The sequence below is a fragment of the Ictidomys tridecemlineatus genome, chromosome 6 (assembly GCF_052094955.1).
Source record: "Ictidomys tridecemlineatus isolate mIctTri1 chromosome 6, mIctTri1.hap1, whole genome shotgun sequence".
NCBI classification, from domain to species: Eukaryota; Metazoa; Chordata; class Mammalia; order Rodentia; family Sciuridae; genus Ictidomys; species Ictidomys tridecemlineatus.
Window position 1 is genome coordinate 123,683,681 of NC_135482.1, and position 15,006 is coordinate 123,698,686.

Consider the following 15,006-nt stretch of genomic DNA (forward strand, 5'->3'; position numbering starts at 1 on the left):
CCCCTCACTCCATTCTATGCTCTTTCTTTCATCCCTGCAGTGCCAAAGTGTGTTGTCCTGACTCCCTGAGATCATTCCTCACAGGTTTTCTATGACCTACTGATTCTAAATGTCTGTCCTTAACCTTGGGACCATCTTACTCAACAGAGTAAAGATCTTGCACTCAGTTGAGTTGGTATTAAAAAACAAAAGTAATATTTATACTTCATCTAGCATAGATCAAGTCCTGTTTTAAATGTTTTACATACATTAGCTCAGGCCTTACAACAACACTATGAGATAGTAATTATTACCCTCAGATTGCAGATGAGGAAACTTCGGCACCAGAGTTCAAACATCTTGTTCAGCATGACACATAGAATTTGTAAGTGTCATGGTACACTTTAGTTCTGGACCCAGGAGACCTGGTTCCAAAGTTCTTTTTGTTTGTTTATTTGTTGGTAGGTACCATGGATTGAATCCTGGAGCACTTAACCACTGAGCTACATCCCCAGACCTTTTTTATCTTTTATTTTGAAACAAGATCTTGCTAAGTTACTTAGCGCTTTGCTAAGTTGCCGAGTTGGCTGTGAACTTGCGATCCTCCTGACTCAGCTTCCTAAATTGCTGGGATTATAGGCACGCACCTTTACACCCAGTGTTTGTTTGTTTTTATGGTGGTGTAAATCAAATCCAAGGCCTCACATGTGCCAGACAAGTGCTTTACCACTGAGTTACAACTCTATTCCTCGGCTTCAGAATTCTTGGGCTTAAGCTTTGTGTTAGGTTATCTCTTGCTCCACAGAGGATGTTCACATTAAGGAAGAAGAACACATTGGACTGGGGACAAAGTACACTTACCTGTGCCAAATTGTATAATGTTCACTTTTTGCTTCTCACTCACCAAGGATAGTGCATACAAAGCAATTTGCTTGGCTTGCATAAATGTCACACCCTCCATGGAATTGGAACAATCAAGACAAATAATTACTTCGTTCTTGTTAGCCAGGTCAGGGAGGGTAGCATCAAGATTGGGTTGAAAGACAAGCATACAAGCCTGAAAGAAGAAAAAAAGATCTTGGATGGGAGCTTCTCGTATCTTAAATAGGAAAAGATCTACTTGCCAAACTCTAAAACTTTGTAGTAAGGTAAACAAATGGTATGAAAATAAAAACAATAAGATGTATTTAACAACAAGATGACCTACTAGGAGCTCAAATTAAGACTAAAATGTTAAAGCTGAAGATTCCAACATATAGGACTCTTGAGAAGTCAAGAATCAATAAAGAATACCTGAAAAAACATCCTATAGTATTAATGTTATTCGTAAAATAAATAAATAATATGCTCTTCTCATACACACACTATTCTAAAAGGAATTTAGATGATATTATGATTACTAAAATATGTACAGATAACTTTTATTAATGAACCAATATTTAAAGTACAACTACTATTACAACTTTTTAAGTGAAGAGCAATTCTTTGTTAAAGCTACACAAAATGGTCTTATGGTCATAAATAATTTTTTATTTGTTCTTCTAGTATCAAATTTTAAAACACATAAAAAGTACATAGATTAACCGATGTAATATCTGATGATGGATTTAGTTTTTGGTGGGGATTTAAGTAAAAACTACAATCTTGGCCAGGTGTGGTGGTGCATGCTTGTAATCCCAGCCGCTCAGGAGGCTAAGGAGGTGGATCACAGGTTCAAAGCCAGCCTCAGCAATTCAGTAAAGCTATAAACCTAGTGAGACCCTGCCTCAAAATGAAAAATAAAAAGTGCTGGGAATGTGGCTTAGTGGCTGAGCATCCCTGGGTTTAGTCCCTGGTACCACCACCCCCTAACCCCCCAAAACGACAACAACAACAACAACAACAAAACAATCTTGCTGGGTATGGTGGTACAGTGACACATGCCTGAAATTCCAGTGGTACAAGAGGCTGAGATAAGAGGATCACAAGTTCAAGGCCAGCCTCAGCAACTTAGTAAGGCCTTAAGCAACTTAGTGAGATTCAGTCTAAAAAAACAGAAAGTATTAGGGATGTAACTCAGTGTAAAGTGCCTCTGAGTTTAATCCCCAGTACCCAAAAAATAAATAAATAAACAAAAACAAAAACAAAATGACAATAATAACAAAAACTATAATCTTTGTAGGGAAATAAGCCACATGATGGTTTTGGTAGAAGCCTCAGAAGTTGATCATTCTTGATATAATTTATTTTTAGTTGCAGAATCTTGGAGTGTGAGAATTCATTTTGCAATGCTAGTTTTTTAGGATTAACAATAATTTCCAAATTAAAATATCCTATTTATTCTGAAATATTTTTCCAACAATGTCTCTTGAAAGTAAGAAGTATCTTACCTCACTTTCTTTCTCTGGATGTTTTTCAACCCACATTCTTGGGAGATATGCAGCAGACAAACTGATGTGAAGAGAAAATCCATTGCTATCTAAGGAGCTGCCTTCCAGGGTGCTAACCACAGCTTTACAGTCTGTGCTCTACAAAGCAAAGAGCCATATGATAAAGTAAATAATGGAATAATACCATATTACCAATTTGCATTTACCTGTCAAGTAGCAAGCCCTTCCAAAATTTATATAACTCCATTAAACAATCAACAATGTGGTGATAAATTCCAAAATTATAAAATGTAGGTTTTAGACCTAGGACCATTATCATATCAGTTACCCTCCTGAAATCCTAGAGTTAATTTAGTTAAGTGTGAGATCATCTTAACTCTGGATCCAAAGATTATAGATCTGTAATTCAGTTGGATCTTTCTGGATATAGCAGATAATCAGAGCCTAGAACAGTAAAATAGAACATTCAATAGAAGTCTTAGGATTGTATCTTATTTGTAAATTATATTTTCAAGAATATGAAAATATACATGATAAGCTTTAAAATAATGAAGACAACATGGGTAAATTGAAAAATGCCATAAAGTGTCTTCACTCTTGTATACTTACCCCTCTGCAATGTAACGTGGAAGCTCCTCCTACCTGGAGGTGACATCTATTTCTCCACCTTTGAATTGGCTAATGGAGTTGGACATATGACTTGCTTTGTTCAATGAGACACTGGCAAATATGATGTAAGCAGGCACTTGAAAAGTGTTTGTGCAATGGGACTGGCCCTTTTTGTTTCTACTGGGACTCTTCTACCACTAGGTAAATAACCCTAAGCCACCTTGCTGGATAGGATAATGGGCTACAATGGTCACCATCCTAGCTGACACTGGACCAGCAGTTGTGTGTGTGAGGCTGTTGTATACCATACTGTTCAAGTCACAGAACTGTGAGAATAATAAATGCTAGAGATAAGGTTTTGTTGTATTACTCAAGCTGATCCCAAACTTTTAGGCTCAAATGATTCTCTTGCCTCATCATTTAATTAGCTGAGACTATACATGTGTACCACTATGTCTGGAAATGTATGCTGTTTGAAGCCACAAAGTTCAGGAACAATTTGTTACATACAGCAAAGCTAACTGCTGTGAAGGGCTTCTTGTTCAGGATGGAATGTATGAGTTTAATTCTACTCCCTATCAAAATGCTAAGCTTCCCTGAAATTGAAAGGAAGCAATAAAAAAGGCATAAATCCATGAAGATATTTAGATCAGGAAAAAAGATGATAGCAGATTAAAGATGTCAGCAAATTTTAGGAAGATAGAAAATTGGTGAATGTGTGATAAATGACTTATCCAGAATGAGGGATGCTTCTACCAGAGAGCCTATAGAGGGGATTATCATAAACACTGGGTTCCAATTATTATTTGATCTCTCACTAAAGGAAATTGGAGATTTATTACCTAGAGAAATCCAACTAAATAGAACCCAAACAAGGAAATGGTAGGTCTAATGGGGCATAGGAGTACAGACTGCTTCATTTAGGGGAATGAAGTGCAAACCAGTATCCTAAATGGCCCCTTAGAGTCACTCTCAACCACCATATTCCATGAACATCCTAGAATTTCTCATTTCTCAGTCCTAAGGATGAAAACAGAGGGTCACTCACACATTTGGGAAAAAGCCTCTAGCATGAAATATGGAGGTAAGCAAACAAGCCAAAAGGAAGAAAGGAAAAAGGAATTCAAAGAAAAGAGACACAAAAAAAATCAGGAAAAAAATTAGAAATGTTTTTAGGGAAACAAAAGAGGATAGTACATCCATGAAATATACAAAGTTGCTATAAAAAAGAAATGCTTATAGATCACAAAAAAGCTCTGACAAATAAAAGATAAGAGAACTAAGATTAAAAATTTTAGTAGACTTAGGCATGGTGGTGTAAGCCTATAATCCTAGTGACGGAAGAGTCTGAGGTAGGAGGATCGTGAGTTCAAAACCAGACTCAGCAAAAGCAAGGCACTAAGCACAAGGCACCTAGCAAGACCCTGTCTCTAAATAAAATATAAAATAGGGCTGAGGATGTGGTTCAGTGGTTAAAGCCCCCCAGTTCAATATAAAAAAAAAGTGGGATATATATATATATAATCTAGAGGCCACAAGTACAGGATCATATTAATATGAAATTTCAGAATTCCAGGGATAGAGAGAAGATCTGAAATTCTTATAGAAAAAAAAATATGCATCTGTGTGTGTATGTAGCCATATCTATCTAGCTAGCTATATATCTTTTTTGTTTGTTTATTTGTTAAGTTTTGGTACCAGGGATTGAACTCTGGGGCACTTAATCACTGGGCTACATCCCTAGCCACCCCCCTTTTTTCAATTGGAAACAATACTTTTATTTATTCCTTTTTATGTGGTGCTGAGGATTGAACCCAGGGCCTTGCATATGTGAGGCAAGTGCTCTACCACTGAGACACAACCCCAGCCCATCCCTAGCCCTTTTTTTTTATTTTTAAAATTGATTTAAAAAAATGATAGTGGAATACATTACAATTCTATTACATATATACAGCACAATTTTTCATATCTCTGGTTGTATATAAAGTATGTTGACACCAATTCATGTCTTCATACGTGTACTTTGGATAATGATGTCTATCACATTCCACCATCCTTGCTAATTCCCTGCCCCCTTCCTTTCCCTCCCACCTCTCTGCCCTATCTAGAGAATTCATCTATTCCTCCCATGCTCCCGCGCTCCCTACTCCACTATGATTCAGCCTCCTTATATCAGAGAAAACACTCAGCATTTGTTTGTTTGTTTGTTTTTTGGATTATCTAACTTTACTTAGCATTATCTTCTCCAAAGTCATCCATTCACCTGCAAATGCCATGATTTTATTCTCTTTTAATGTTGAGTAAAATTCCATTGCGGATAAATGCCACATTTTAAAAAATCCATTCATCCACTGAAGGGCATCTAGGTTGATTCCACAGTTTAGCTATTGTGAATTGTGCTGCTATAAACATTGATGTGGCTGTGTCCCTGTAGTATGCTGCTTTTAAGTCTTTTGGGTATAGACCGAGGAGAGGGATAGCTGGGTCAAATGGTGGTTCCATTCCCAGATTTCCAAAGAATCTTCATACTGCTTTTCATATTGGCTGCACTAATTTGCAATTTGCAGTCAATATTGGGACAGCAATATATGGTGTACCTTTTTCCCCACATTTATTGTTGTTTGTCTTCATAATAGCTACCATTCTGACTGGAGTGAGATGATATCTTAGATTAGTTTTTATTTGTATTTCTCTAATTGCTAGAGGTGATGAACATTTTTTCATATATTTGTTGATTGATTGTATATCCTCTTCTGAGAAGTATCTTTTTAGGTCCTTGGCCCATTTATTGATAGGGTTATTTGTTAGCTTTTTGATATTAGATATTAGTGCTCTATCTGATATGTGAGTGGTAAAAATTTGCTCCCAGGAAGAAAAAGTAGGCTCTAATCTTCATCATGTGGGATTAGGCCCTAACCTCCTTAATAAGACTCCTATAGTGAAAGATTTAAAACCAAGAATCATGGGGCTGAGGATATGGTTCTGTGGTAGAGTGCTTGCCTAGCATGTATGAGGCACTGGGTTTGATTCTCAGCCCCACATATTAAAAAAAAAACAAAATAAATAAATAAAAGGTCCATCAATAACATTGAAAAAAAACAAGAATCAATAAATGGCATGAAATCAAACTAAAAAATTTCTTCTCAGCAAAAGAAACAATTTATGAAGTGAATAGAGAGCCTAGCCCTTTTTATGTTTTATTTTGAGTAGAGTCAAACTAAGTTGCTCAGGGACTTGCTAAATTTTTGAGGCTGGCTTTGAACTTGTGACCCTCCTGCCTCAGCCTCCCAAATTGCTGGGATTATATGCATGCACCATCATGTCCAGCTGTATTCTGGGAGAAAACGATTTCTAACTCAGTATTTTACATCTCACTAAAGGATCAATTGCAGCATAGAATATCTATTTCCTGAAAGCATGTATACTATTCTGTACACTCTTACTCAGGAAAGTAAGAGTGTACAGAAAGTAAGTGGATGGTGAGCTCTGCCAAACTGAGGGAAGAAAAAGGATAAAGGTAGGATTTGAGGATGAAGCTCAGTGGATGAACCCAAGGCCTTGGATTCAATTTTCAGCACTGCAAAAAAAAAAAAAAAAAAAAGAAGAAGAAAGATAAAAATTAAAAGCCCCCTGCTAGGGTTGGGGATATAGTTCAGTGATCAAATGCTTGCCTAGCATATAAGGCCCTGGATTCCATCTCTGGTAAGAAAAGAAAAGAAAATTTAACAAAAATTTAAAAAAATAACTAAATAAATAAATATCCCACACACACACACCAACGGAGAACAATAAAGGGATGCACATTCCTAGCATTAGTCAAGCTGGGCTACAGTAGGAGTGGGAGACTAGAGGGAGGGAAGGTGAAGAAAAAAGAAAGCAAATGGATTATCTTTAGTATTTGCCAGTGTGAAAAATAATATTGAGAGAGGCTAGAAATCAAATAAGTGAAAAGGATAACTTTTTTAAAAAAGAAAATGCCATGTAGAGGTTAAAAAAGATACTGGCAGGGCTGGGGTTGTGGCTTAGTCTAGTATCTTAAGTTTCTACCTGCAGTGCCAGCATGTGTGATGCATTGGGTTCGATCCTCAGCATCAAATAAAAGTCAATAAATAAAAAAAAGGTATTGTATCCATGTAAAAGTAAAAAAAATATTTTAAAAAGATAATGGCATCATAACCCAGTTTTTAAACTAAATGGTCAACACTATTTACTTAGTCATAATCATTTAAACACTGACTATGGACCTTACCACTGTGATAAAACTCTTTTGGAATAATGAAGACAGGAAAAGTAGGGGATGAGTTAGGTGGAAGAGGGAAATGTTCACCCACCATAACAGAATGTCAAAAGGTAATAATTTCTTCTCTTTTTTAGTGCTTGGGGTTGAACCCAGGCCTTGTGCATGTTAGGCAAGTGCTCTGCCACTGAGCTACACTCCTGGCCTAAAAGGTAGTTTGTGAAACAGATGAATCAAGAAACAATAGCAAAGAATTACTATTTAAAACTCTGGGCAAAAATACAACAGATAAAGGGGTTACTTCTGACCATTCTGACGACAGAGAAATAGCTCAAATACTCAGAGCAATTCACTGGCTTTAGAAGTTGGTCTAGAGGAGCAATAGGTTAGGACTGGCTGCTGCTGCTTGTCATAAACTGCTATTAGCATCACTTCATTTTTAAACCACATGCATATTTTATCTTTTTTTTTCTTTCTCTTTTTGATACTGGGGAGTGAACCCAGTAGAATTCTACCTCTAAGCTACATCCCCAGTCCTTTTTATTTTTTATTTGAAGACAGGGTCTCACTAAGGTGCCTAGGCTGGCTTCAAACTTGCTTAGCCTTTGAAGTTGCTGGGATTACAGGTGTGCATAACTGTGCCTGTCTGCATGTATTTTATTGAGACAATAAATTAATGTTAAAATAAGAGCTCTTAAGAAACCAAAGATTCACTGACCTTTTTTCTCAGTTCATGTGTATCACTGGAAATGAATTCAATCATGTATGGCATTTCAATAGACATGGTCAAGGAGAAGCTATCAAAATAAAGAGAAGGTTGTCTTAATCTAGTATCTTAAGTTTCTACCTACAGTTGTTTCAAATACACGCGCGCGCGCACACACACACACATTGTTTTAAATGCACACATACATACACACACACATACAACACACAAGTAATTTATAGAGCTGAGGATGGAACTCAGGGCTTGGCACATGAGAAGCATGCATTTTACCATTGAGCTATTCCCCAGCCTTAAATTTTCTTTTCCTGTAGAAATATGTGCTTATAATGTTTATAAAATGAGCACATCTGTATCGTTATCCTTCTCATTTTATAAACACTATAAGCACAATGCTGTATGGGCATTGAACCCAGGGATGCTCAACCACTGAGCTACATCCCTAGTCCTTCTTATTTTTTATTTTGTGACAGGGTCTCATTAAGATACCCAGGTTGTCTTTGAACTTATGATTCTCTTTCTTCAGCCTCAGGAGTTGCTGGGATTAAAGGCATGGGTCACTGCAATTTGCCAATTTTAAATAAAAATTTAAACCATAAAACTAATGTCTACTAAATGAGTAATTGACATGTTTTATATTTTAGGTACTAACCTTTGCTTTTTTCCTATTTCCTTTACACAAATCTTCTCTACTGTATCCTGTTAACAAACAAACAAACAAAAAAACATATGTGATAACTCAGAATTCATTAAGCTTCACTATGAGACTCTAAACTGAAGGTGATCTCAGCAAGGCCACAGCTGACAGCACAACAGGACAGATGGTTTTACTCCTAAGTAATGAAGCACAGAGTTTTTTGCTCATGAAATGACAGTAACTTCTAAAATACAACAGATACAGGGGTTACCTCTGACCATTCTGATGACAGAGATTTTCTTTCTTTCTTTCTTTTTTTTCTAGTACTGGGAATGAACCCCAAGGCCTGCACATGCTAGACAAGTGCTCTACCACTGAGCTATATTCCCAGCCCCAGAAAATTTGAATTCTATATATACACATATGTGTGTATATACATATATATATGTAAATAAATATATTCATTATATTTTTTTACATATGTAAATATAAAGTAAGACATCTGGAATGATATCTACCAAAGTGTTAATTAGTAGTTATCTCTTCGAAAAGAAATTAAAGATGGTTTTAATTTTCTACTTTTGGCTTATTTGCATTCTGTAATGGTTATCAAAATTCTTCAAAATGAAAATACAGTACAAATACAAACATTTCATTGACTAAATAGAATAAAAATATTATGTCTATTGAGCATATCTGTATCATTATTCTTCTCATTGTATAAACATTATAAGCACTAAATGCATAAATGTCAATGATATTGAGTTTATGCCAAAAAGATTATTTTAGATATTTAGATTATTTTCTTTCCCTTTGCAGTTTTTCTTTTTTATTCTGGTGCTAGAGCTGGACATGTAAGGCAAACAATCTACCACTGAGCTATGTCCACAGCCCTATTTCTCTATGTGTAAATACCACCTGCCAAATGCTCCTTTAAAATATTAAATGTACAAACCTGAAGGTTTTCATTTAAAGCCTTGTCCTGTTGCCAGGGTGCCACAGTGGCAGGCATGAAGAAGACAGCAACAGAGCCTTGGATACTAAGTTCCGTAATGTAGGTAATTTTGATGAGAACCTTGGCCTGAGCGGGTAAGTTTCCAACACTTACGGTGAAAACATCCTAAAATACAAACATATGACTTAGCCTACTCAAAAGCATATCCACTCTATGCCAGTTAATTCCTCCTATTACTTAAATGACTTTAATTACAATCTGCCAAATTCTTCCCCAGAAAATGGTAATAGGAGCTAAAAGACTTATTAGTGGTGCTAAAGGAGAATCCAAAACCATTCACCTTGGTAAAGATAAATTGACATCTATGGGAGGTGGAGGAAAGGAGGCCATTGGTGCTGAACTGTGGAGAGTCACACAGTGGACCCTACATCAGTCATCATGAACTTGTGGGCTCTGCTCTGTGGAGGCTTCCACAAAGCCCCTTCCTTGAAGAACCTGTGGTTGCTCCAACCTCTATGGCATGCTTCTCCATTCCCCAGTGGCTGCAAAACTAAAGTAGCTTTTCTAAATTTGGACTTCACTTAATTCTTTTACCCTAGAGTATATTTTCTTTTATTTTTAAGAAAAAGTATTTAGATTTCTTTGAATGGGATATGATCATTGCAGTAGAAGACTATAACCTCATGACTATGTTCGGCAGAAAAGAGGGGTTAGATATATTTTTTTCTGACACCTACACAGAGATCATCTCAACATCTCCAATTGCCATTCCGATCAACCAGGCTATTATACTAGTATGAAAATTTAGTATATTTAGGAAATAGAGTATTAATGATTAACATAGCCTTAAAAGTTAAATTATGATATCAAGGATGCATCAAGGATATCCATTTGTAGAATGGAAATTAACAATGAAGGACAATTATTAAAGTGTAAATATTGCCATTCTTTAACAGAAGTGTGTGTGTGCGTGTGTGTGCATGTGTGCGTGCGCATGCACGCATGTGTAAGTGTTTATGCACATGTATGCTTCCACATGCACCTAGGGTTCATTTGAGAGACTTTCACTTAATAGTGTGAAATTGCAGTTCCATTTCCAGGTAGGATAAAAGGTAGATAAAAGATGACCTAATTTCTGTTATAACACACTGGATAATCTGCAAAATTATAAACTGTCTTGAACCCACCATCAACTGAGTAAACTGAATTCTGAAGAGTGAAAAGCCCCACTAAGAATGGAGGGGCCATGGGCACTATTTGAATTCCTTTTTTTTAATATTTATTTTTTAGTTGTAGTTGGATACAATACCTTTATTTTTATTTATTTATTTTTATGCGGTGCTGAGGATCAAACCCAGGGTCCTGCATATGCAAGGTGAGCGCTCTACCTCTGAGCCACAACCCCAGCCCCACTATTTGAATTCTTACAGGCTGAAAGGGGGTTAGTTTACTTGTGGGTTTAGAATGACTGAGACCCCCTACCCCAAGGGGAGCTTGTATTTTTTTCACAAGCTTTTCTCCACAGTCTTCTACTGGGTCCACTAAAAAGACTGGGACAGACCAAGAGACCAAGGAAAGACCCTCTTAGCAAAACAAGTATGAGAAGGGACTGGTTGCTGCTGGGGACAGGCATGAAACACTGTCTACTTCCCTAGATCCTTCCCCTGTTTGAAACAAAAGCCTGAAGCTGCTGGGGAAGGAGCAGAAGCAATATAAGAATAAGAAACCTTCCTTTTTACTCCCAGCAACCAGGTGAATCTCTGTTGCTTTAAAGAAACAGAAGCAAAAGCTATCTCCCATGGAGGAGGGGATGAAACCTTCCTAGGCCCAGGACCCCACACCAAAACAAAGCAGGGGTTTGCTACAACTAGAGGAAAGGCAGGAAACTATTCCTCAAACAGCTCTCAATAGACACAAAGCAGAATTTGTGGCTTCCAAGGTGGAAGAATGGGCATAGTATGGCACTGCATAGCACTAACCTGGGAAAGAACAAAATTCAAGTTCCAAAGTACAGTTTCAACTGAATACACATTTCTTTTGCACCATTGTGTGTATTTGTGTGTGTGTGTGTGTGTGTGTGTGTGTGTGTGTGTGTGTAAAATCTATGGGACCATTATATAGTAATACATAATATAGTAATTATATATAACTATAATACATATTACTATATTAAACATATATAATGTGCATGTGCATATATGCTATATGTTTTATATATAAATTCTCAACTATCAGATTAACATATACAAAATGAATTTATATAATATAAACATTATTAATATATAATAAATATATAATACTTAAATAAATAAACTTTATTATTAATATCATATAGTACGAGATCATTATAGATATCAAAATACAATTTGGAAGATCAGAAGGATGAAATCCAAAAGGCTCAGGTTAACAACATTTCTGACCAAACTCTACCTATAGGTATTATGTTTTGTCTTCTTCTTTCTTTGTTTTAAATATATTTTTATCTTTATTTTATTTATTTATTTTTATGTGGTGCTGAGGATTGAACCTCACATTCCCCAGCAAATTTCTTAGCATCAAGGAGGAAATATGTTGACCATACATTTATGATTGAGAACCTACACTATTACTGGGAGTCTCTTAAATTATAGGCCAGCATTATTAGTTGTTTAATAATTATTTCTTTATTGCTTATTCATGTCCTGCAAATGGATATCTTACATATCAAAAGTAATTTACTCTTAAAACCCATATGAATCTTTAATATGCCATTCCCCTTACCAAACATTGAAGTTTTATAATTAAAATATATATATTAGTTGTAGATGAACACACAGTATCTATTTTTATCTGGTGCTGAGGATCAAACGCAGAGCCTCACACATGTGCCTCACATACGTGCTTTACTACTGAGCTAAAGACCCAGCCGAAAATTTTTACAATCTTAAGGCAACATATCATGCTCAGCAGTGGTATCTGAAGCTTATGGCCTTATCTGCACAAATTGCTAAAACACGAACCGTGAAGATGCAGGTTGGACATTGACTACCGGCATCTAGCACCTGCTAAAGGCACATTTAAAACATCTTATATTTAAGGTATAATAGTTGTTCCTTCTTCCAGACTTTCCACATTATATACCTGTTTAAAGCTAATGATCAGAAAGAAAGAAGCTGAACCTTCTCAGGACCTTCTCAGGCAGAAATGCCTCCCTGGGTTATGATTTGGTGAAAACTGGACAAATTATGAGGTGAACTTAGTTCTAGGGAAAATATATTACACTCCTATATCAGAAGGTGAATATGAAGTAACCCAAATGTTTTCTTTTTGCTATGGATTCTGGGAAACTCAGTTCCCAATACCTTTTCTTGTTTGTCGAATAATATCATCATTTCCTTCTTTATTTAAATAAGTCAAATGGGTCTGACAGACTTGGCCACTTTTCCTTACAAAAGGATCTTACAAACCTAGAATAATGCAAATTATCTGTGTGTGTGTGTGTGTGTGTGTGTGTGTGTGTGTGTGTGTGTACGCGCGCATGTGGTACTGGGGATTCCACCCAAGGCCCTGGACATGTTATGCAAGTACTCTACTACTGAGCTACACCTTCCAGATCTTTTTAAAATTTTATTTTGAGTCAGGGTCTCACTAAATTTCCTAGGCCCGTCCTTCAACCTGTGACCCTCCTGCCTCAGCCTCCAGAGTAGCTGGGATTACAGGCATACATCACTACTCCCAACAATTGTCTTGGCTTCTACTATGAATTTCATATTTCAAATCCTTTCCCATAAAAATGCTGACTATCAAGCCATACCGGAGCATCCTGATCCATCAGGTAAGCACCATGGCCTTGGCTGACAGCTTCCCGGTATTCTCGCTGGGCTTCTTCCTTCTCTTTAATCTGGAAAAGATAATTTTTAAATCACCCATTATAGGAAGAGTGACTTTAGACTTTAATAAGGAAAATTATTGTTAATGTATTAAAATCTGAACAAAGACAAAAAATAAGAGTCTAAGATGAATGAAAACTTACATAAAGCGATCATTAAAATGTACTTGTCAGATAAAAATTTAAACTGGAAAAGGCCACCAAAGAGAATTCTTTTTAAGTTGGGACCAAAATGTTTCAGAGTCAATGGTTGAAAATAAAAGTTTGTTTAGAACTTTATACTGAACAAAAGAAAAAGTTTGTTTATTGTTTCTAGTATCAGAGACTGAATCCAGTGCTTAACCAGTGGGTGCTTAACCTCTGAGCCACATCTCCAACCCTTTTTATTAATTTTTTTAAATTTTGAGACAGAGGGCTATGGTTGTGGCTCAGTGGTAGAGTGCTCGCCTACTACATGCGAGGCCCTGGGTTTGATCCTCAGCACCACATAAAAATAAATAAATAAAATAAAGGTATTGTGTCCAACTACAACTAAAAAATAAATATTTAAAAAAAAGTTTAAGACAGAGGGGTTGGGATTGTGGCTCAGAGGTAGAGCACTCGCCTGGTAGAGCACACATGAGGCACTGGGTTTGATCCTCAGCACCACATAAAAATAAAATAAAGATATGTGTCTACCTATAACTGAAAAATAAATATTAAAAAAAGGATTGGTTCCTGGAATATAAGAATGGTTCAACATATGAAAACTCAAAATCAATGCAGTATTCCATGTTAATAGAATGAAGAAAATGAAGAAAACCTCACATGATCTTCTCAATTAATGCAGAAAAAGCATGTGACAAAATATAACACTTTTTTTTTTTTTTTTTTTGAGACATGGTCTCACTAAGTTACATAGGGCCTGGCTAAGTTTCTGAGGCTAGCTTTGAACTTTCAATGTGGTATGTGCCACTGTGCCTGGGGAAGTTTACATTAAACTTAACAATTGTGGATTATAATTACAATTTTGGGCTTATCCTTAGAATAGACATAGAATGAATCAGCTCTTATTTCCCCCTCTTTTTAATTTTTTTTTAAGTGCTAGGGATTGAATCCAGGGCTTCACATATGATAGGTGAGCACTCTTCCACTGAACTACATCTCCAGCAACTATTAACTATAATTTCTTTTCATTCTTTTTTGGTCCTAGGGACTGAACCAAAACAATCTGTAACACTGAGTCACATCCTCTGTCTTTTATATTTTTTATTTTGAGACAGGTTTGCACTAAGTTGACAAGGTTGGCCTCAAACTTGGAATCCTCCTTCCTTAGTTTCTAAAGTTACTGGGATTACATGCATATGCTACCACACCTGGCTACAACCCCAACTGTTTCTGTGAGTATAATTTTTCTTGAAAGTTACAATAGCCTTCACTTTAGCTTGACTTTCCTAGCAGGGCACAGAGGACTAGTTTTTGTGAAAACATATGAGGGCTTTGTCATTTTCAGATATGACTTGAAAAATTGCAAGAGCAAAGAATTTGCAAGACTATGGTTATTAAGTCTGGACAGGTAGAAGTCAGTTCATCAGGGAGGGATATTCAAATGGAGGCTAATCGTATGAGTGAGTTCATTTTTCAAAGAA

The 15,006-nt window shown here is 36.3% G+C and overlaps 1 protein-coding gene and 1 long non-coding RNA gene across 4 annotated transcripts in view; one reads left to right on the forward strand and one right to left on the reverse strand.

The window, feature by feature from the left end:
* LOC144365020 (uncharacterized) overlaps positions 1-15,006 on the forward strand; it is a 113,258-nt gene that overhangs the window by 65,080 nt on the left and 33,172 nt on the right. Inside the window, exon 2 of the long non-coding RNA XR_013423284.1 lies at positions 14,641-14,757. This is a non-coding gene — a long non-coding RNA (uncharacterized LOC144365020). The remainder of the gene's footprint in view (positions 1-14,640; positions 14,758-15,006) is intronic.
* Positions 1-15,006, reverse strand: part of Parp4 (poly(ADP-ribose) polymerase family member 4) — an 89,569-nt gene that overhangs the window by 41,097 nt on the left and 33,466 nt on the right. For all 3 annotated transcript variants that reach the window (XM_078015728.1, XM_078015729.1, XM_078015731.1), the window contains exons 17-22: positions 13,304-13,390; positions 9,511-9,675; positions 8,571-8,617; positions 7,913-7,991; positions 2,349-2,486; positions 841-1,036 (exon numbers count right to left, since the gene is read on the reverse strand). In XM_078015728.1, coding sequence (XP_077871854.1) covers positions 841-1,036; positions 2,349-2,486; positions 7,913-7,991; positions 8,571-8,617; positions 9,511-9,675; positions 13,304-13,390 — 712 coding nt within the window. The remainder of the gene's footprint in view (positions 1-840; positions 1,037-2,348; positions 2,487-7,912; positions 7,992-8,570; positions 8,618-9,510; positions 9,676-13,303; positions 13,391-15,006) is intronic.